The sequence below is a fragment of the Semicossyphus pulcher genome, unplaced genomic scaffold (genome assembly GCF_022749685.1).
Source record: "Semicossyphus pulcher isolate SPU_LCO1_2020_fin unplaced genomic scaffold, fSemPul1.0.p SCAF_23, whole genome shotgun sequence".
Lineage (NCBI taxonomy): Eukaryota > Metazoa > Chordata > Actinopteri > Labriformes > Labridae > Semicossyphus > Semicossyphus pulcher.
Genome location: NW_027211697.1, coordinates 9,636,683 through 9,659,747, shown reverse-complemented (window position 1 = coordinate 9,659,747; position 23,065 = coordinate 9,636,683). Strand labels below are relative to the sequence as shown.

The 23,065-nt window shown below is 43.3% G+C and overlaps 1 protein-coding gene across 3 annotated transcripts in view; it reads left to right on the top strand.

The window, feature by feature from the left end:
- The first annotated feature begins 3,815 nt into the window (after positions 1-3,815).
- The window catches only part of usp22 (ubiquitin specific peptidase 22), a 28,706-nt gene continuing 9,456 nt past the window's right edge, over positions 3,816-23,065 (top strand). Inside the window, exons 1-7 of one of the 3 annotated variants that reach the window (XM_069674228.1) lie at positions 3,816-4,264; positions 5,144-5,176; positions 17,286-17,418; positions 19,014-19,127; positions 19,230-19,331; positions 21,102-21,268; positions 22,882-23,041. In XM_069674228.1, the coding sequence (XP_069530329.1) occupies positions 4,145-4,264; positions 5,144-5,176; positions 17,286-17,418; positions 19,014-19,127; positions 19,230-19,331; positions 21,102-21,268; positions 22,882-23,041 (829 nt within the window). In that variant the 5' untranslated portion in view covers positions 3,816-4,144. Of the gene's footprint in view, positions 4,265-5,143; positions 5,177-17,285; positions 17,419-19,013; positions 19,332-21,101; positions 21,269-22,881; positions 23,042-23,065 lie in introns of all 3 variants that reach the window. The other 2 variants (XM_069674229.1, XM_069674227.1) reach the window with 2 other exon arrangements.

The window sequence follows — 23,065 nt, the reverse complement described above, 5'->3', positions numbered from 1 at the left end:
CGGGAGTAAGCTGGATGATAAAAACAAAAAAAACATACTTGATAGACTGTGGATGTATATGAAAAGGACAAAGGCACCCTTATGTCCCCCAGTTGTTGTTTGTAGACCGCCATTTTGAAATTTTGCCTGTGCCATCTTGTTTTTAAGTGACTGAAGTGACATATTTAGACGAGAGTGTGGAGCGGCAGCTGAGCAAGGGTTAGCAAACACTGACCAGTTATCAGCTAATGCTAGAGCTATAGCTTAGTTAGCAAGGTGTGTCCATTTTTCACTGCAACGGTTGTATTAGCTGTGTCTCAATCCAGGGGCTGCGGCCTTCGAAGGAGGCGGTCCAGGAGGATGAGTCATTCATAGCCTGTGAAGACCGTTAAAGCCGAACTGAAATGAGACGGTCTGGTCTACAGAGGATTTCCTGTTTGTGGCACCAGCTGTTGCCGCCCTTACCCTTGCGTCACCAAACGCCGCTCCTGACGCCTAGCAATATCTAGTTTGCGGGTTAACTAGCTAGCATAACTAATGTCACGTAACTTAACCTATTGTTTTAAAGAAAATTTGTTATAAGGGCCTTTTCGGGTTTTTTAAACATGTGTAATGCTACCTATTCAATTTTTACTTTAATTTTAAAAGTTTAATCCTCGGCCGCGTAAGAGTCCACCATCTCATTTGAATCGCGGGATACATTGGGCCGTTACGGATGCACTCGATGGATCATTCCTGGCCCAGGAAAAGGAGGACGCATTTGTCGGCAGCATGTGAAGGAGTCTTCGAATTGGGACAGCCTTCGATGAGCCGCTGTGACGCAATCTGCCTTCAAATACGGCCTTCGAAGGCTGCAGCCCCTGGATTGGGACACAGTAACAGGGTTGCTAATTTTGGCAAGTAAGAAATGGCTTTAAACAGTGTTTTTAGTTCAAATTAAAGCTGATCATAAAACGTTTCAGGTTGCTGTGGTAGCGACTTGACAAATAATGGTAACGCCCTAGAGCATATTGTCTATTTCACTCTAAATGGGACCCCTTAGGCTAGTTGCTAAATGAACTTCAGGCTGTATCGATCGACGTGACATTGGTGAATAAGGCATTAACTCCTCTTAAAAGTTTTTACTGAGGTACTAAATCAAATGAGATGGTCATATTATCATAGACCTTTATATAAGCAGACTTTTTTTTTGCAACCACTGCAGTCTCCCACAAATGGCCATCAGAAAGAATGCAGGCTTAGCTTAAGGCTTCAGCTCATATGTGACCTCACACTATAACTGTCATTATGACAAATCTCTGCTTACATTCCCTCAAATTCTCATCCTTACTAAGTTAAGCTGGTAATGTCGATTAGCGCTCATATATTCATTTAGAAATTATGTTCAGCTTTCTGAGCAACACAGCGCCCGGCTGTCCTTCCAAGTATGCTGCTCAGCGTCAACCTTTCCGCAGAAAGCAATCCCCACACTGCTTCCTTAGAAATTGCTATCTTTGCCGTTCCCTTGCTGGGAGGGTCGTGTTTGTGATCCGCCCTAATGTTGAGGGCTTGACCTTAAATCCTCTCCATGTGTCAGAGGCAAAAACATGTTGTTTTTTCTCCGTTCAGTCCACGATTAACAGGATCATCTGAGACACAGTAATTGTTCTGTTGATAAACAGCTGATTGGAGCTTCAAAGTACGAGACAAAGACTTTTGTTCCAGTCACTTTATTGTTGTTCAAGTTGCTTTAATAGTGTAGGTTTATTTCTTACCTGTTATATGCAATATATCCATTGTGCTTCCCTATATACTTACAGTCCAGAGGATATGATTCTGTATGTTTGTCTAAAAAATAGAAAGCTATTTGGATTCCCTTTTAAGATTGAAAAACATGCCATGAATGACAAATCATTAAGGAAGACGACGCAAGAAAGAGGAACATTCTTATTATGACTGTAGAAATACACATTTGAACAGTGATAATATTTTGACCTGCACTGCCACCTAGTGGAAAATTAAGGACAATGACTTTTTATTTTATTTTATTTTCACAATTTCAAACAAAACCTTCTAGTAATAGTTTTTAAATCTTGAAAGCAAATTATAAATCACGCCAGCCTGTCCCAGAAACCTATAAGTCAGCCTGTTATTCAGGCATTGGGATACACCTGCTTAGTAAATAAATGAAATACTCAGGCCAGCTGCTTGCTCTGTGCAGATCCAGATTTAGTCCATTACAGCTATAACCGAGATACACCAAAGAGTGAAACTAATCTGAAAGTAGCAAAGTGCATTAACTTAAGTGTACTGAGTGTAACTCTGAGGTACTCAGAGGTGTAGCATTTTAGAAGGAAATATTGTATCTTCAACATTACATTTTGTACTTTTCAAATTCAGGTGTTAAACACGAAATCTAATATATTATTATATTATCAACAAATCAATTGTATACATAGTATAGATAAAGATACCCAGCAGTATAATAAGTAAGACCACCTTTGCCTGCTGCAACAAACAAAAAGTATGTTCATGCATTAATGCATCTTTAGCTTTACTCAGTTATCAAACAAAAGAGGCCTCTCCACATTCTGTTGTTAGGTCTTTTAGGTCTTTTATATGTATTTTAACAGCACTACTTTTGATTTAAATTAACTGAAATGTTGAATATATGGCATTAAATTTAAATTGAATTTAAATTGACCACCTTTCCCACCTCAAGCTCAAGAGTATGATTTGATCCCTCTAAATAATGTTACATGTCAATTACAAATGCAACCCAGCTGAAGCTATCGTTTAACAATCCTACTTGAATGCAGTATTTTGATCTTGATACAAAGAAGAAATAATTGAAAAAATCTGCATCTTTATTGGGAAAGGCCTAATTAGTGTTACAAAAGTCTAGAACCCCATGCCCCTATTATGACCCTCATTTAAGAGTGGACTCTCTGCATGAAACTGAAAATGTAAACCCTTCAAAAACATTGTAGTAGAACACTATATTTAGTCAGGGCTTCTGACCTATAATATTAAGATTGCTTGTTGACATCATTTCTTAAATGTTTTCTTATTTTGCTATAATATGTTTATTTTGACTTAGCTGCTACTCTTTATTACACGGATTTAAAATTTGCAAAATTCAGCCCTGTCAAAAGCGGGGGTCTGGAAAGAAACATGTGAGGGCCCCATTGGGTCATGTAGGCTATACAGTATATTGACATATCCAAATTGACTTTGAAGTTGAGTCTTGCAAGCTTTACATCGAGTATAAACTTTGTATACCATGTAACCACTAGGTGGTAGGCTTTAATTGATGATATGTGTTGAACTTTCAATAAGTATACCTTCAAATAAGTCCATAGTTTTTTTTCTGATGTTCAAATTGCTCTATTTACTTTAAACGCATCAAAAAAATCATAAATCATAAACTGGTCATTTGCATATAGATGGAGTTACTACCAAATACTTGCATTTATGAGAGAGGGAAAGCTGGCAAAAATAGGAGTCAACAATGATTGACCAATGACTGTGTGTGATTGACATTAACATTGCCCACAATGACGCCTATTTGACTTAAATTGTAGCTATATATCATTCAGAATGATAATATTGATTTCTTTTGATCGTTTTTATAATTCAGACCGCCCTGAAAGGGAGGTGTTATTATAAAGGCAACGTCATCGATGCATCCTATGGTTAAAATCCAAAATTCACTAATACGGAACACACTGGCTTCCAAACCAAACGCACCCAACGTGCTGTAAAACCAACGTAATGACGTAACGTCTTTGTGTTGGCAAATCACGATGTACGCTGGGCGGGCATTGTGAAGCTGTAGTTGAGCGTTAGCAGGCTAACTAGAGAAAGAAAGCTAACTAATCGTGAGAGTGGAAGTGCAGCTAACGTTAAAGGAAAAGGCAACTGTCAAAACAGCAAGAGGAGCAGAAATTTTCCTGAAGTGATAATTTTGTTAGTTGACTACATGAACAGATGTGTAGCTAGTTTATCAAAGACCGTGTTTATCAGATGCCCGAGGAGCATTTTGGATACTACATCGATTGTCCCATTTGCAAACGGAAACCATTTCTGGACAGACAGTTCGTGCTAGCTAGCTAGCTAGCTAAGTGAATCATCCAGGAGACTTTTTATTGTCACCTATATACCCAAACTGAATGTTTTGTCTGTCATGAGTCCGGCCGGGTGTTCCCATGTGAACGGTTATAAGGTGGATAATTGGAAACAAAACCTTCGAGTCATATACCAATGCTTTGTTTGGAGTGGTACTGCTGAGACGAGGAGACGCAAGGTAAAAACACAGGAACTTCAACGTTAGCTTCAGAAACAAACGTGAAATAATTGTAATGTGGCACACAGACATACAGAACTGGAGAGCAAAGTATGTCCCACATGAAGCACAATCACTAAGTGGGTTGGACAAAAGTACAGTCTTAGAAAAACTGTGCTCTTACAGCAGTAACGCTGCTAGTACATGGGTTAGCCAGCTAGGTTACCACCGGTGAGTTAGCTAGCAGGACTCTGCTGCTGGGTGAGCTGCGGAGACTGGTTGCTTCTTTGCAATCTTAACTGAAACATTTATTTCGTTTTATTAGCTCAAGCAATGATTATTCAACCTTTTTGTCGTGAGCCAATCGGCTAGGTTAGCTAAGCCGCTCTGTTTGGTAGATGCTGAGCAGTTAGCTGGAAGCTAAACTTGGGCTTGAGGAGAGTTGATGGGCTAACATCAGCACACCAAATGGACCCATTGTTTCTCTGCACACGCACACACTCGGTCCACAGATTAGCGGCTCTCTTCTAGGTGTCGCAGGTCAGTGTTTTTTTCTGCACTGGTTAGTCTCTCACGATTTGGGATGCTGGGACGTCAGCTGAGTACTTTATTGCCTGGTTCTTTTTGGGCTCATCCCACACCTGCTCGGCCTACACGGCTCCGAATAGCTCTTTACAATGTGATGTCATCACTGGACCGTGTTGCAGCTTCCCACCCTCTCTCTTCCTATTCTGTCAATACATACTTGTTTTTTTTGTTTGTTTGCTTTGTGCTATGATGTTCCTTTTTTAATTTCACTTTGGACTAGCTACAGTATGTAGGTTGCTTGACTGTTGCCACAAGAAATCCATGCTTTGTCTTATACATGTCATATATTTTTATGTCCTTGTGATAAAATAGGTGCTTCAGAGTGATGCGGGATGGACAGAGTTGGTGAGTTGATGCTTATCCCCTCCCCATCTACACTGACATTCTGTAGGTAGCTCAGGTGAATAAAGAGCTGGCTTGCTTTCTCTCCTCTTGCTCACCTGCCTGTGTGCCTCAGCGCCTTTTCATTTAATGGACTGAATATTAGATGTGAACCTACGTAGCGGAAGAATTCAGCCCCATCCTTGTATCTGCTGTGTTTCAGCCAGTAAGATTACCAGCTGGAAGGGGGGACTGTGAGTAGAACAGCCAAAAGCATAGCTCAGTTACATTACAGGCATAGTGCAAAATGGTCGCTGACCCTTATGTTTATATTGTGTTGTGTTGGTCGGAACTCAGCATTCACATCGTCTGTATTAATCCTTTTTGCACCGTGATGTACAGCAGAATTAATTAGCGCAAGAGAGCATCTGAGGCAGTCCTAAAAGGTTGTCAGACAGTGAAGGGGGTGACATTGCAGCAATTTCACCATCATTTGATGGCTGTTAATTTAAACCACTATCTTTCTCATTCTCTTAACTGACAGGAATGTGATCAACTGAAGCTCAGTCAGTGTGTCAGGGGTGCTTTCTATTACTCACTTCTAATCAGTTCACAATGTTCTGCTCAGCACCCGTAGGCGTGTTTAGCTTTTGAAAAATTTGGCATTAAAACCCTCGCACAACTCTCCTTTTTTATTTCGATGATGATGCCTGCCACAACCAGTGCATTCGCAGCAACCATCACTTTTCAAACCAGAGATTTACCTCCAAAAAAAAGTCGGCATGTCTCCATCATGTGCAGAAAAATATATGAGGGGTATGGTGATTTTTTTTTTTTCTTTCCTGTCTGTCGACCATGCCATCAGCAGTAATAATCTTCAAGGTTAGATGGCATTCAAAGTTGGCTTCTTCATTTAAACCATTTAGTTTGAGATGTCGTGAGCTGGAATCTTTAGACTTTAGAAAGCTGTTGTTTGTAGCGTCAGACGGGTTGAATTGTATTTTTCTGCTCTGGTCGCTGTCTGTCCGTGTCATCGGCGACTGCATTGCAATACACCAATGGCCTTGTAGTCTTACATAACTGACAGTAGGCCTCGATTTCCTTCTATCATTAAAAAACTGCTGTGTAATATCGGTGCAGAATCTAATTGTGCAATGTTGGATATTTAATCAACTATTATAGGAGGACAAGCATTTGTATTCATTCATATTAAAAATGCACCTTTTTACATATTTTATATACTCTGAAAAATTGCGCCTACAAAATGGTCATGCTGCTGTGCTGCTAAATTCAGTTGTGTTGTTTTTATTGTTCAACAGCTGTCTAACATCTGTTATGCTGTATACATAGGGAATCTGCTCTGCCAATCTGGACCCAGACACTCATGGTACAGGTGACTGCTACAGGGAGAGAGGGGAGAGCAGTGGCTCCTGAATAAAGTGTTCTCTCTCTCTGCTGCTTAAATGCACTCCAGGATGCAGCTATATGAGAGTCTTGTGATGCACACCCTCTTCACTGAGGCTCTCTGCCACCTGACTAATCTGACATGCAGAGCAGGTGTAGTGCTGCTCCAGTGGTACACAGGCAGCGTATTCTCGTGAGGTACGGCGGTCTTGGTTTTTGTTCTGCGCAGAATTACGAGCAGGAAGACATCACATCCTGGCGTCTGTAATGATGTGAGATGAAAATGCATGCAGAAATCCTGCATCTGTCCTTGCTCTGTCGAAATCTTTATTTTGAATAGCTGGCAGCGACATTGAGGGGTAGTGTGAATGTTAGCATGCATGACAAAAAACAAGAGCTTATCTCCGTACCGCTTATCTTACAATAGTACATTAGTGGCAAATACACACAAGGAAATGGAGTAAAAGAGGCACCTTTTGCGTAGAAGGAAGTTGAAAGCTATCGCTATTCAGACTGAGAGATAGAAAATATGTGTTTTGGCATTGTATTCAGACTTGGTTTCATTAGCCGGTGCCTTTATCCCGAAATGATGTTTTTCACCTCCCCCCTGTCCCCTCTTTCTGTAGTCTGTCCGCAGCAGCGTCCCTGCGAGCTGTCATCCTCTCTACCTCGGGCTAAAATCAATTCCCAGGCAATGTGCAGGGACATTGGTAGAAACCAATGCCCCCTGCTCTGCATGCACAATCTAAACCTCACATGGGAAACAAATGACAGAATGAGTGCCAACGATAGGAGTGTTGTGCAGGAATGACATTACATCCCAGTGTGGCTTGGGATCTGCTATTCACTATTAGGAAACATTAGAACAATAATTCTTTTGTTATGTTGGTCCTTCATGAAATTGCCCATTAGTTTGGGATGAGCATCTGGGTTAATATTAACGCCGTGTGCGCACAACTGCATCAGCCATGAATCATGGATTCAACTTGGTGACAAATTCGGTATTGTTGTTGACTCCTCACAGCCTCCAGTCTTATATGCTTTTGGGTAAACATGTCTAAATTGTCCTGAGTGCGCATACACTGACAATTCCCAAAAGTATCATAATTTTATGACACAAAAGCTCCAGGGAGCAAACTATTAAATGCATGTTAAGGAGCGTTTCATAGATTTTCTACTAAGAGAGAAAAACAAGAATGCAGTAATGTTTCTCTTTGATGTCAATTGACACACTTATACCTCTTACACAATTTTCTTTTGTGCATCTTTGCCTCATTATATTTGGTGTTATGGTCTTGGTGTGCTACACTTCGAGGGATGTCAGTTAGCAGAAACGTTTAGATTGGCCACGCCGCGCAGCTAGCTGGAGGGGCTACGCCCTCTGTCACTTTGTGTCATGTAACAAAAAATTGCCTCGTTTCAGATTGCAGAGGAGGGACTATTTTTCTCAGTAGCTCCCCTTCAATCTTCCCCGGCCTTTACTTTCATCCCTGTCTTTTAATGTATTATTTCTGAGAGTGTATATTTAGTGGGCGATTGCTTGTGTACGGCACCTGAGCCTTTGTCTGAACAGATTTCTTATCTTTTCCTTTTTTTTAATTGAGATTCATGTTTCACCAGATTGCCAAGTGCCATTTAAGCTGTCTTGCGGGGAAGGATGTCGGCACAGCTCGTGGATAAAACCCGCCCTTGCTTTTAACAGTTGGATTCATTCCTCTGTTTAGGCCCAACTCCATTCATATTCATAATTTATAGTTTGTGAATGGCTATGTTTGTGGAGGGGTAGTGTGAATATTCATGAAGGTCATGGTTATTTATTTTGTGCGTGCTCTTCCATGCAGCAGGATAGGCTCCTATTTAGTGTATGGAAGACAAGGTTCTATGTAAAACACCGCACCCATGAAGGAATCTGCCGTGCCGTGAAAGCGGATCTATTATCTTAGGTTGAGTGGAAATTGGACGAGATGAAAGTGGGGCGGGTGTGGCTGGCAGAATGTTACAGCCATAAACTGCTTTGAAGAATTTGCTGTCACTTTGATTAAAGGGGTTAGGGTCGTGATTAGAGAGCTGACTGAAGTCAACTTTTTTATCTTGTGGTTTTGATAAATCATATATGATCAGAGGAACACCCCCCCCCCCCCACACACACACACACACACACATACACACACAACCCTTCCCGCAGAAGTGCATAGTCCCCCTCTGCTTGTGATGAGGGAAGATGAGAGAGAAATGGCATGCTAGATCTTGCGAGGAATTTCAAAGGTGGGAAAATTGATGTATTTTCAACCATGACACATTAACATCCTTCTGTCACTCTTTTCTCCCTCCTGTTCTTTCGCTGCACACACTCCAACGCACACACACACACAAAAAAAAACATGCACTGAGGAACAGCCAATCCCAGGGAGCGGCTGATTCCTGTGCTGTGAGCAGATCTCTCTGTCAGATCAGTCTCCCGTCACATCACAAGCCTGCTCCCTGACTCATCAGCATACGTTTGTAGCATCAGGATCGGTTCCTCCAGCCTCTTCATAGCCCCTGCTTGTTCCTCTTCTGCGCTCACTCCCACGCTTTTTCTTCCTCCTTTTTCTTGCTTTCACTCTTGCAACCCTAGTTCAGCCCACAGTTCTCATTGCCTCTTGATTATCACATTAAATCTGTGCAAAAAATGCTTGTACTGTTTATCTCTAGATAACTATTACCCTATTCGATGCAATTATAAAATTACACAGAATTTTCACAGCATTGTGGAGCTACAAGACTAAGATATCATTTTCTCTTCACAGAGGTTTTCATCTGAAATGATTTGATCCTGTGAATATCATAGCCAAGCCTCTAATCCTTTCATTTTCCCCTCTTCCCATCCTGTCCCTTTCCCTCATCCCGCTGCCTCATAGACAACACTTAGTGGTTTTGGTGATGTCAGATGTTGCTTTCTGGCCTCCATCCAGACCCAATTCTTCCATGTCTGTGCACTCTCGGTTACTCCTAGATCTTGTCTAATGTGGCTTTCACTCTGTCAGTCACTATGGCTGTGGCTCAATGACTCAGACTAGACAAATAGCACAAGGTCTGTAACCTCCTTCCAAGAGTAATCGCAGGCCTGGTGTGTCACCTTGTGGTGTCCCTTTTTGCATGCTATTTCCTTCCAATTTTTAGCTTCAAAGAATCCAGCCTCCCATCTTTTTTTTTCACAGTATGAAGGCGCAAAAATGTGCTTGAAGTCTTCATCGTGGTACTGTCCGAGCCGGATGTGCTTTAATTCTTGCTGTTTTCAGATCAGAGGTGCTAAATTAGAGAAAATGCTTTGATACATCATTGAGTTAGAGCTCGGTCTCTTTCTATGCTTTAAAGGGACAGTTTGCCAATTTTCAGTCCATATCATTGCTATGATGGGGACCGAAAGCGGTAGTATTTCACTCCAGCGTCTCTCGCTGGGCTGCTCCTTTCAGAGGGAGGGGCGCAATGCACGCTGGGTGTTGTAGGAATGTAGAATCGGCGAAACCAGGAGCTGTTTGTACAACTTTCTCCACAGCTATGGCGCCACTTCAAAATATTATTGCTTCTAACCATTACAGAGAACACCAGCTTTGACAGACAGTGGCTTTTTCCAGGGCCAATTCCTTTTAATAATCTCATGGAACTACTGGTTAAAAAGAAACGCCTGAGGTGAGCACAGTGAAAGTATAATTGCTGTTAAAAGAGGTTGGTTGGATGCTGCATGAGGCTGCTACATGGCAGCGACTCATGAAAAAAAAAGGGCATTTATTCATAATATGTCGGTACAATAGCCTTTAAGACCATAAAGCTTAGGAGTGGTTGGTCTAATTTTTGAAACCGTGTGTGTGTGTGTGTGTGTGTAACTGAAGACGAGCATGACCGTGCGTATTGAGTGACCTCATCTCTGCGTCCAACATTCGATCACCCCAACAGGCTCCGGTAAGACATAGGCCTATCTGCTACAAAGCACGCTGGTCATGGCCTGAGCCAGCCAATGAGGCCGCTGTCCAGCCCTCCCTTAGTACCACCATCTGGCTAATGAGCTGTCAATCACTCTCCAGGGGCCGGCCAAGCCCAAAACCAAAGAGGCGATCAATCACTTCTAGTGCGGACACTCAATTATTCCCCATTGTTAAAACCTTGGGCCCATGTGACGGGTTTCCTGGGACAAGGCATTTTATCTGGAAGTGGTTTCTCTGTCCTTGTGAAAGAGGTGAAAAATGTGGCTTTAGACCTTTTGTAAGATAATTTATTACTTAGGTTTACTCTAAATATACTCACCTTTAAAGACTGTAGTTCACTAATAGCCCCACTGTGTCTCTAATCTGTGGCTAGTGCTCATAGATCTTCCCTGATGTAATGTCTAGGGCTCTGTGGATCCTGATTGGTGCTACGGGGAAAAGCGCAACTTATGATGTTTAATTGATTCAAGGGGGAATATTCAGAAGTTCTGTGTCTTGGGTGTCGCTCACATCAGCAGCCCCCCGATGATGTGTTTTTGTTGGTGGTTGTGGGCATCTGGTAGCTGCGAGGTTCGAGGAATGATCAAGCAGCCTTTTGTTACGCTGGAGCTAGACTGTTAGCCATCTGTGCAGACAAGCACAAACACCCTGCTGTCTGACTCTTCCCTCTTGCCGTACATGTTTGTCAATATTTTTTACATTCCAGCTTTGGTCAGTCTACACGCTGGTGAAATGGGTAAACGTCGGCTTGTTGTGCTTGTGTGAGAGGGTTTGTTGAAGAAACGCCACAGTTTTCTAACCATGTGTGTATGAACGTCGGGCACGAACACAGCAGGTAGCCACTCTGGTACCGAATGAGTCTTTCAAACTGTAATATTCCTCCTCCACCCAATTTCAGCATTTTTCACTGTACTTTTTGTGCCTCTCCTTTTTGCTCCGACACCCTTTGATCTCTTGGATATCAAGAAGTGCCTCATCGAGTGATCTTAATCAGATTCACACATGCACGCCTCTGTAAATCCCATGTGCTGCAAACCCAGCAACTTACCCAAATTGCACAAACTCACAAGAAGCATTACAGCTACTCGAGTATCTCTTTATTTCCACATCTTATTCAGTTTTATTTCTTTTCCTTCAGATTGAAAATAGCTCGACTCCACCGGCTGGGAGCTCTCAGTTCAGCTATAATGTCCTTAAAGCAGTCTGTGACAGTATGAGGCCGAACTACACACTCCCAAATCCCTCCCACATTTCTGATTCATTCGGATGAGGTGGGAATACAATCTTCTCACGCAAAGTCCACACAGCATGCCATTGTCAACTAAGGTTACAATGAGCTGATGAAGGACGGGAGTGAAAAGAGAATAGGGGGAGATTCATATTGTGTGTGTTATTCTCCAGGGCTGCTTACTGAGACGGCATTTTTTTCCAGGCCAGGAATTGTCATGAGGAGATAGTGGGGAGCAAGAGAGGAAGGGGGCTGGGTAACAACATCATCCTGCCAAGGCGGCACTGACAGGCTGCAGCCCCACGGGGTCAGTCGGCAGCACGGTTCTGGAGCATCACCATTAGTCTCCTTCCCGAGCCTTCTCTGGCTTGTTCATGGGAGAAAGAGAAAGCACTATTCCATATGCGTGAATATGCATATGGAGATTCTGCACCTCTTCTTAGTGTGCAGTAGGCATTGTTAATTCTCTTTATGCATGAGCATGTGTGTGTAGAGAAGCATGCACAGGCTTATGAGTGTGGTGGTGAGTCACTCCTCTCATATAGCTGTGCTCTCCACTCCGTATTGACTCTCCCCTCCCCAGTCTGTTCTTTGCAGCAGCAGGAGCGTGCTCAGTAGAGCCAGACCTTTGTCCACATCATAATCGTCTTCGTCTTTCTCTCTCCTACTCAGTTACAGCTCATCACGTTACTGGCTCTGTTTGAATGTATAAATGCATTAACCTAAATGATGAGGGAGGAGTAACAGTCAGATTTAAAGAATGCATGAGGTGATGGAGACGCTGTGGACGAGTGTGTGGCTCATTCTACAACATAGGAGGATTTATACTGTCGTTTTTGGATCAGTGTGAGCTAATGGACCCACAAAGCATGTAATGCAACCTTATCTCCATGTTAAAGATGTATTGGAGATCTATTCATCCAGCTAATGCCTTTCAGCATCTGTTCTTCCATCACTCACCAGCTTTGTACATTAGCGGGGGTCATTCCCCTGGACGCGGAGCCCAGCCTAACTCGCCACAAACATCCCATCCCAGATGGGAGACGCAGCCTAGCGCAGCACGAACTTGAGCTCGCTACCTGTTCGACACTTGTTCCAGTCATCTGAGCCAGCGTCTGATCAATAGCTGATCTAATAGAACATTAAAAGACCCGGGTGCAGAGAGATGCAGGACTGCTGACACTGAGGAATAGACAGGCTGTGAACCATGGTGAAAGCACAGAGAAGCCCAAGAGAGGGGGGCAGAGATGGATTTTCTACCCGCTAAAGGGGTGTTAAGGCAGGGGAGGGTGAGGAGGAGGACAAGGCGTGGCATTGGCAGGGTTTCTTGTTTTTTACTTTGAGTACTGGTGCAATGGAGGAGTGGGGATTAACAACATCAGTGCTAAAAGACGCAGCTAAAACACCTATTTCCTCATTATTTGTGGCCTGTCTTTTTCTCCTTTCTTCATGGGGATGCAGAGTTTCATTTAGACTCTGCAAAGTCCTACCTCAAGCTCTATCCCTTTTTACCTCCTCTGTGTCCTCCTTTTCTTTTGAGCTAGATAATGGAACAAGCTCTGCCTTAAAAGTTCAAAGAGTCTGTCTTTGATCTTTGCTTTTAGTGACCTTTAACACTTCCTCCTATCGCTCTCCATACATCCCTCATTGAAAAGCATCCCTCATAGATTAGGTGCTTCCCCTTCTCTCACACACCCATATAGAGCTGGCTGACTAACAGACCAATATGAATAAAAACAGAGCTTAGGGTCCGCCACCCTGACTATCCCCTATACTGCCATGTCATCACAATTTAGCTTTCGCCTACTAATGCTCAGCCAAAACACGCACCAGCCTGTGAGTTTTGCAGCCCATCTCTGCAGCAGTGCACAGAAGCACATGTCTGGTGTTTCATGTAGCACCATGTCCCTCTTTGCACGACTGTTGAATTTGTATTGTTCTCTCTGACAACTTGTCAGCACAAAAAAAATAGTCTACATTGGACTGTTATATCAATCTTGCGCCCACACACACATTTCCGCAGAATTTCCAATAGTTTCGTCCCACTCCCACGGATGAGTTATTCCATTTTAGCAGAGATTCATATCCCTTTTTTCGCAACATTTCTCGGTTTTATCCCACAGGTAGATGGGGTTAATTTTGAAATCTAAGGTAAATAAACAGTTTGGAAACCATCTTTGGAAAACATTTGCTCACAAAAAGCTTCATTGAAAAGCTTTAAAAAAGTAACAACGTGCACAAGCTTCAGGCACCGAATTTGATTGAATACCTTTTTAAGCTGTAAACAATGTCTCAGACTTGTGGTTAACATGAATAACTGCAGTGAATATACAAAGAATAGACACTCTGAGACATCCTCCTCTATCTCTGGGTAACCTTCAATCTCCTCTTCATCTGGTTCTAAAATTGTCGAGTCTGAAATGTGTTGTCCTCGTGGGGGAACGTGTGGGTGTGAGTGGGGATGTTTTCCATCTGATGGATGAACATAATCTAGCGTTACCCATTAATTTCCTTTGGCGGTCATTTTTTACAGGGAACACCACAGGTGGTACAAAGTCGAAAGTGCTGATCAGCAATTTTATATTTTCAAATGTCTCGTGTGGAGGATTTCATTAGAATATTTATGATTGATGAAAGTTGTAAATTGGTCAGATTTGACTCGAACACAAAATACAGTGTACACAAGTGTAAATCATTTGTTGACTGGGGATAAGATGTTTAACCTTTTTGACTTTCGAACAATAATTAGTAATAATCTCGAAGATTTTCATGTAAATAAATGTCTGTTAAGTCACTATCTATCGCCAAATGAGGTAACACAATGGTGATTGAGCCTATGGCCCACTGATGAAAGCCTTTGCATTTGCAGTATATAGTATTATTACAGACTGGGTGTCTGGTGCGACTTTCACGGAAAAAATCTCAAGCGGCGCCCAGTTAGTGACGCGTTTTCCATCACCCAGCAGTGGTTGGTCTGCCAGAGAGGGTAGGCGGAGCTAAGCGGCTGCTTTTGCGGTCTCTGCAAGTGTTTGCGAGTAAACAGTAATCTACTATGGCTGAACAAACAAAGAAAAGATGGATGACTACAGATACAACTTCAAAAATAAGTGAAAATCCAAAGAAAAAGAAACAAATTTGACCCTCAGATGAAGCAAACTGTCTGAAAAGGAAAGCAACCGGAGCCAACCGTGGACGTCACACATGCAAAACTGTCTGGAAAGCGTGCTCCCGCAATTACCGTTTATCCCCATAGGTGCCGTCAAAGAGAACGAAAATGAGATGTTGGAGATTACCACTTTAATGTTGCATTTGTTTTCACTAGGAAAATGGTGGTTGATAGAACCAGAGCGTTACTATATTTGACTTTATTGAAACACAAAACATTGCTCCTATATCCTAAAATTTCTCTCATTATATTAACCGTTGACTTCCAACTATATTTGAGTTTATGATGCTAAATCTTTGTGACATTTGTCTTGGTTGTTGTAGGAGCCACTTGTTCCCTAACAAATGATAAAATCATGTGAAATGCGTTGGCCTTGGATGTCAAAGCTTTGAGTCATCCTGTGAGTTATTTAGTGAGATAGTCATTGCTTAAATAATAAGTGCTATTAGCTTTTGTTATGTAGCTATCCCATTGTACAAACTGTTCCGTGTTATGTGTCATCGAGAGAGAAGGAAGTGAAACCGACTGGCACAAGCTATTTCGTTTCTCTGCAACAATAAGCTGTAATATTGTTCAGACGGTGTCAGGTTATACTATTGTATGTGTAGTCAAAAGATATCAATAGGCAGACAATACAGTGCAGGGCTGCCGAGTTCACGTCCAATAGCTTCAGCTAGGTGTGTAGGTGTGTGAGAGTCTGTCGTGTGAGCTCGTTTCACACAGTGTACCAGAAATCGAAAGTGATAAATCTCTCCAGCCGATCATTTTGTTTCTCTTCACCTTTCGCTCCGTCTTCTCTCCATACGAGTGGGCGACTCATTGCGGCAGGTCTGCACCCTGAAAGGCTTTGATTAGATCGCTCTGTCTTTCCTCTCTCATTCAATTTCAAATCCCCTTTTAGTCACAGGCTTGCAGGCTACTTTCTGCTGTACTTACAGTGAAAGCATTGAGTGTCGTCACTGCTAAAAGGGTTTGCATTTGCTGATGCACTTATTATTTTTTTCAACCAACCAATTCATGGTATATAAGTGTTTAATCTGTATGCTGTACATTGTTTAGAGAGTAAGGAATGAAATGGATTTGGGGCTAGTAGTACACTTTTTTATGTCTTTTTTTTAATCAGCAATCGAGCTCCACCACAAGAAAGGCTCCAGGGTCAGCATTGAGCCTGTACACACGGCCATACAGCCATGTAATGCTTTGACAACTTCTTTATGCAGTTATCAAGAGTCTAAGATGTGTTCCTGCGCTGACAATTAGAGGTACAGTGAGGTGATGGAGATGCTATGGAAGAGGGGTGATTGAGCCAATGGCCCACTGATGAAAGCCTTTGCATTTGCAGTATATAATGGAAAGAATCACACACGGCGCCTAGTTAGTGACGCGTTTTCCATCACCCAGCTGCGGTTGGTGTCAGAGAGTGTAGGCAGAGCTAAGCGGCTGCTTTTCCGGTGTTGCGAGTAAATGGTAATCTACTATGGCTGAACAAACAATGACAGGTACAACTTCAAAAATAAGTGAAAATCCAAAGAAAAAGAAACAAATTCGACGCTCAGATGAAGGCAAACAGTCTAAAAAGGAAAGCGAGAGTTACAACCGTAACCAAGGGAACCAGCTGTAGACATCTGGTTAAATTGAGAAGTGTCCTTTTGCAATTACCGATTATCGCCAAAGATGCCGCCAAAGAGAACGCAATCAAAATCTTCAAGGTTTTTAACCCATCTGTTTAACCATCTTTTCTCCTCCATATCTGACTAAATTTCCCTACTTGGAGTTTGTCATGATCACTCATGCTAGTCTGACAGTCCTTCTCTGGCTCCCCTTTTCACAGTATATATATTTTTCTAATACATACAGTTTAGCTGCAGCCCCTGTAGAGCTCATTTGTGCAGGTGTGCTAAGATGTCAGGCATTCTAATGTTCAATCCCTCCAGTTACCTCTGGGTGCTGTAGTCGACCAGAATACACAAACTCCAGCTGATGTTAGTGTGTGCTTCCGACGGATTCTGCCTCCTTTCTCCAGTGTGCCTGCCAAGCATTAAATCCCATCATGCCCTGCATGTGTTAGAGAGTGAAAGATTCAGTGTGGAAATATGTTGTTATTCAACTGAGCTGGATTTGTCAACAGGCCCAGCAATCTTTAGTCTGTCGTCATATCGGGTCTCTTCAAGCACCGCATCCTCCGAAGTGTTTGTGCGACTGACTGGAAGATAGTAATCTAATTCAGCTGGCAGGGAGTTCCACTCTGTCGGGCTACGATGCTCTACATTGTAGCTCAGGGTTCTGTCCTGCTGTGGAGGCTTTTCTCACTAGACTGACTGTCCTCTCCTTTTTTTTGTACCTTTCCCCTATCCCCCTTATCCTCTGCAGGCCAAGTCGTGCATCTGTCACATGTGTGGCGCCCACCTTAACCGGCTCCACTCTTGTCTCTACTGCGTCTTTTTCGGCTGTTTTACGAAGAAACACATCCACGAGCACGCAAAAAACAAGAGACACAATCTAGGTAAGTCACACGCTCACTCACAACTGTTGAAGAAATCAAACTGAAGCAACCAGAAATGTTATGTAATAAATACGACGAATTGTGAATTGTCATATTAGAAAATGTACAGTAGAGCTGAAATGTTTCTATATGATGATATTAAATCGTCCAAGGCTAAGTCCCATCACGTCAGCCCTCACATTCACATGCGCCACTGTGGCCCGCTGCAGCATCAGCTATTATCAGTGAAGGATTACAGCATTACTTTGGGCAACTTCCTCCTCTGAGCAGACAGGGAGCTAAACCTCTCTCTAACCGCAGCACATTACCATTCTGGTGGGAGCGCCTTATCCAGTCAAATGTCACGGGTTTAAGTTAGAACACTCCCCTTCACACAGCAGCAGGGGAGGGGTAGACATTGCTAATCCACAGCTACAAGAACGCCTAGCCTTAACCTTACATGCTATTTATGCTGCATAAGACAATGACACTAATGAGGAAGATTTTGATATTACCCTGAGACGGACGGCTAAATATGGCAACAGGGGAGACGGAGGGAGGGGCTTGGTATTTTTGTGAATGGCTTTAGCTGATTTAATGGATTTCAACAGTTTGGTTACACACATGCATACCCCAAGTGGACGGCTACAGTGTTAATTAGCTTTGAGCTTTTCACTGGAGCCTCTCTGACACTGGCACTCTGTTCCTCTCCACCTCTAATCAAATTATTCAGACTCCCCTGCCTGCCTAATAGCAAGCTCCCTTCTCAGGAGTCCTTTTCCATCTTTTTCATCTCCTTTTCCTAACAACCGCACTCCTGAGGACTCATTTCATGCCTCCTTTTGAATGCGTCTCACACCTTTCCTTCGACCTCCCCGTCCTGTCATTCTTTGCCTCTTTTTTTCCTCATTGTTTTCTTTGCTCTCGTCCTTAACTCAAGTGAGCAAGATTTATGAATTCCTGCCTGTCTCGTGCAATAATCATAGCTTATATCTTCTTCCCCTCGCTGCCACTTGTGTTGCTCTCATTTGTCTCTCTTAACTGGGGTGCTGTCGTCAAGAGAGCAGCCTCCTATTCAGTGCAAGGTTACCAAATATGCTTATATACCAGACAAAATAAATATTTAATTATTTTTATGTACACACGCAAACACAAAGAAAACACTGCACGGTGTCGATAACACAACATACACCAGTCAGCTTTTTCCACATGATGCTTTAGCTTACTTTCTCCGTGTGGGTAGCACCAAAAACAGAAAAATGTCCGATAAAGCTAAAAATAGGTTGTCACGGCAACAGAGCCGAGGTATTGTTGCCGTGGAGTTTGAGAATGGAAGAGGATGGTGTGTTAGCTGAAAGCCCAGGTGGGGGTGGGAGACAAATACACCTATTCCATCATCGCTTCCCTCACATCTCCTGGAATTGTTCAGTGCGAGCAATGAGACGGAAACATATTGCAGTGAGTGGATAATGCAGGGCGGGGAAAGCACTTGTCTTGAGGCTGACTGTGTAAAATAAAACCCAATGTGTGTTACTGTGGTGGGAAAAAATCTATTTGTAATTATGATTCAATCCCTCTCTCTCTCCCTCTCTTTCTTCCCTCCTTCCTGCTTCCAGCGATAGACTTATTATACGGCGGAATATATTGTTTTGTGTGTCAAGACTACATATACGACAAAGACATGGAGCAGATTGCCAAAGAGGAACAGAGGAAAGCCTGGAAATTGCAAGGTATAGCCTTTTGTTTTTCTGTCCGACAATTGACGCAGCTCTTGAAACAATGCTGCCTGACATCTCTGCGCCGTCACATTTGTGTTTTCTTTGCATCCGCAGGCATAGGGGAGAAGTACACGACGTGGGAGCCGACCAAGAGGGAGCTAGAGTTATTACGACACAATCCAAAGCGGAGGAAAATCACTACGAACTGTACCATAGGTGGGCAAGGGGACTGCTCTGTTCAGTCTGCACAGCTTTTCATTCTCACACAGCTGTGTTTGTGTGTGTGCTGTGAGGATTGTTTTTAGCTGTGTGTGTCTCTACATGTGCCTAGTGCACTTAGGGTCACGTTTGTACAACAACACAGCCAGCCTGCATTTGTCTCGGGTCTTCCCAGAACTTGTTTTCTCTCTGTACCGGTTCCTCTGTGATGTGTTTGTTTGGTTTCTCCCCACTATCTCTATTAAGTCTCTGATTTTGTACATGCTGTTTTTATTTTTTCCTCAGCCCACTGTCCCCTGCTTTCCCTCTCCCCCCTTATATCTCTAAAGAGCTTGGCTGGTGGCCCTGGTTGGGGCAGTAGACTGTGTGTTTGTACGTGTGTGTGTGCACACCATGACCAGTCTGAAGTGTTAAAGCTCTCGCTGAGCGCTCTCTTCCAGAACCAAACTCTGCTCAGTTGGATTAGACCCAAAACCTGGCTGTGTGTCACCTGTTGTACTGGCCATCAGTAGAGGGCTGTAGCTCTATTTTCTCACTCTAAATGAATCCATTCACAGCTTTGGGGTCTGCTCCAGGAGACACACGGCTTTACTGGCAGACCCGACCAAACGCCATATTGTTAACTTTTCAGCGACACAGACAAAAATACCTTCTGAATCTGGACATGCCAAGGACTTTAATGTTTACTGTATTTATATAACTATACGTACATAATGCATTATATGTTTAACAGGCTATATGTGTGGTTCCATAGTGCTACAACTACCAAATGGTTACAGTATTAATTATCATACAGATTATCTGTGCCGGTGTGTCCTGGAAGTTTTCAATGTTCCAGACAAATGGGTGAAATTACTGTCAAATATTATCTGCATTTATTTGGCTTTAAAACAATTGATAGGCAGGCTGTATCAAGGGATCAGAATTGGGTAGGGAAATGACTGAATCGTCCCTACAATAAAATTGTCCAAACGCGTAACTGTTGCACTTTCAACCTGCGGAGGAGCCGTGCATACGAGACAGCCATCACTCTGTCTGTCACTCAAAACAAAGACTCTCCGCTTTCTGCGACCACGCTGTCCACACACATGCGCACTGTCTCTCTCTCTCTCCCTGAGGGAGTGCAGTTCGTTATACATACTAAAATTAATTAATATATATTAATCGGGATATATTTCACTGAAATCCCTGATGAAATTCCAGCCTCCATAGCCGCTGAGCGCTGTCATCACAGCGATGGCATCTCGTGTGCTTGTGGCATCGATGAGAGGGGCTGTGGCTGCTGACTCGTCCTTGCCGGTAATTCCTTTGCCAAAATGACCAATAATGGTTTGGATGGTTGGTTTTAGCATATTCCAGAAGCACTGAGTGGACGTGGAGTTATAATGAATCAGTGATATTTTTTTAGATGAAAATCTATTATGTTCACCCGACATTATGACCGGGGAATTTTAATATGTCAGACTTCAACAGATTTTACCAGTAAAAAAACGGCAATTACAGGATAAAGGAAATATATGTGCAATAAATTGTCATGATCAATAACAAGATGCAAGATATCCAGTCTCCTATCAGATTACACAAAGGTATAAAGTTCTCACAACTGAGAATCTGTACCTCGGCTGTTTTTGCGTTGTCTAAAAGTGTTGATACTCGTGTCCAAAGGGTTGATTAAAATTCCCTCCATTGCCAGCACAATGAATCCTGCCTCGTTTAACCCCTGTTGCCTCGTTCTCACGCTTGTCTTTGTCTCTTCTCGTCCCGCAGGTTTACGAGGGTTGATAAACCTGGGCAACACGTGTTTCATGAACTGCATCGTTCAGGCCCTCACACACACGCCGCTGCTGCGAGACTTCTTTCTCTCCGACAGACACAAGTGCGAGATGCAATCAAACTCCTGTCTGGTGTGTGAGATGTCGCAGCTCTTTCAGGAGGTATGATGAACTTCTTACATAGGTTTGTTTGTTCCTACAATGAGAGAAAAGGATATGAGCAGAAATTAGCCATAATCTGAGAGTATGCAATTTAATACAGCGTACAATACAGAATGTTCTCTCTCGGCGTAACCCACTGCAGAAGGCTGAGTCACTGTTGCGCTATTTATTCGAGTCCAAAGAGGGAGGCAGAGAGGAGGGAAAAATGCAGCTTAAAAGGAATGTACAGAGTCGCCCACGAATGAATAAGCAAAATGCCGCAATTATACCTTTATGGAACCTGATCACTGTAAGCGAATTATGTCGCAGAGCCATTTTTAGCCGTTTAAATCGCAGCCCTTAAACACAAAAGTTACACATTTTTCATGTAACAAACTCATCAGCCCCTGAATGTTATGTAATTTCTGCTCCCACACTGCCTCGCTTTTTTCTTACACCCTCTCACTTCTCAGTATATATGGGCCCACAGATGGCAAGTGGTGCTATAATGAGTTGAGTCATCGCCCACCCCACCTCCCCAAACCCCTCCGCACACACACACTCACACACGCGCGCATGCACCTAGAGGCTCTGCCCCGTCTCGGTTTGCTGAACCTTTCAGCTACATAACGCATGAAGGAGGTAATCGCTCACCTCTATCACCCAGGGAGGCAGCCGCTGATTGAGTATTCAGCTGTGTGTGAGACAGAAAAATCAGGGTCAGTCGCACAAGAAAAATCATTTAAATCCCTGACACACACATTATGTTTCCCTCTATGCTTTGTCCCCAACTTCCTAATTTCATTCCCACCTCTGTATTGTTGTCAAAAGCTTTCAACAGACTCCGCAGACGCACGCACGCACAGCGTCTTAGATTTGAAAGCGAGAGGCATGGCCCGCTTTGATCAGTCACACTCTCCCCTTCCTCGCTTTCTCCCGTTTCCTCATCCTCTTGTTGTGCCTTTTCGTTTGTCAACCACCTTCAAACTGCCTAAAAGGAGCAGAGTTTGTAAGATTCAAGCGACGTCGGCGTGGCATGTTTTCCCCCCCTCACAGCTCAATCAGATCTCACAGAGAGCGGTGGGGAATAAAGCGAGGTGTGTGCGACATCTGCACCTCGAGAAACGAGAGCCCCCTCTCCAGCATTAATGAGCTCCGGTTGGAACTTCGTGTTAGTGTTTGCACTCTGCTCAGCTCCGTCACGTTCCTACCCACATCTCCTGACCCTGACCTGGGTTGTCACTCAATCGAATTCCCATGGCAACCGGAAGACTCTGCAACACACTTCACAGATTGATGGGTTTTTTTCCCCCCTCCAGAATGCCCCCGTTTTGCAGCCACTTTGTCCTCTCTGTCATTCCCCTCACACCTCTCCTCTCTATGGATGTGGTGTCATTAGAGGTGGCGCTGTTAGGGGGACATGTGGGGGAATTCGGTTAAAAGCGTTAGAAAATCTCCTTGACTGACAGAAAATCTTTGTTACGGCTCAGCAATGAATTATAGATGGCGGTGAGCAACGTAGCTACAAGATAGAAAAAGAGAGGATGCAACCAGTAACATCTGGAAAAAGTAGGCTAACCACCCTCTCCTATTTATCTCCACCACCTCCTCCATCCTTCTTCCTCGCTTCCCAGTTCTACTCGGGCCACCGTTCGCCCCACATTCCCTTCCGGCTGCTGCACCTGGTGTGGACTCATGCACGTCACCTCGCAGGCTACGAGCAGCAAGACGCCCACGAGTTCCTCATCGCAGCTTTGGATGTACTACACAGGCACTGCAAAGGAGACACCATCAGTAAGCTGTATTAACATCATTCCC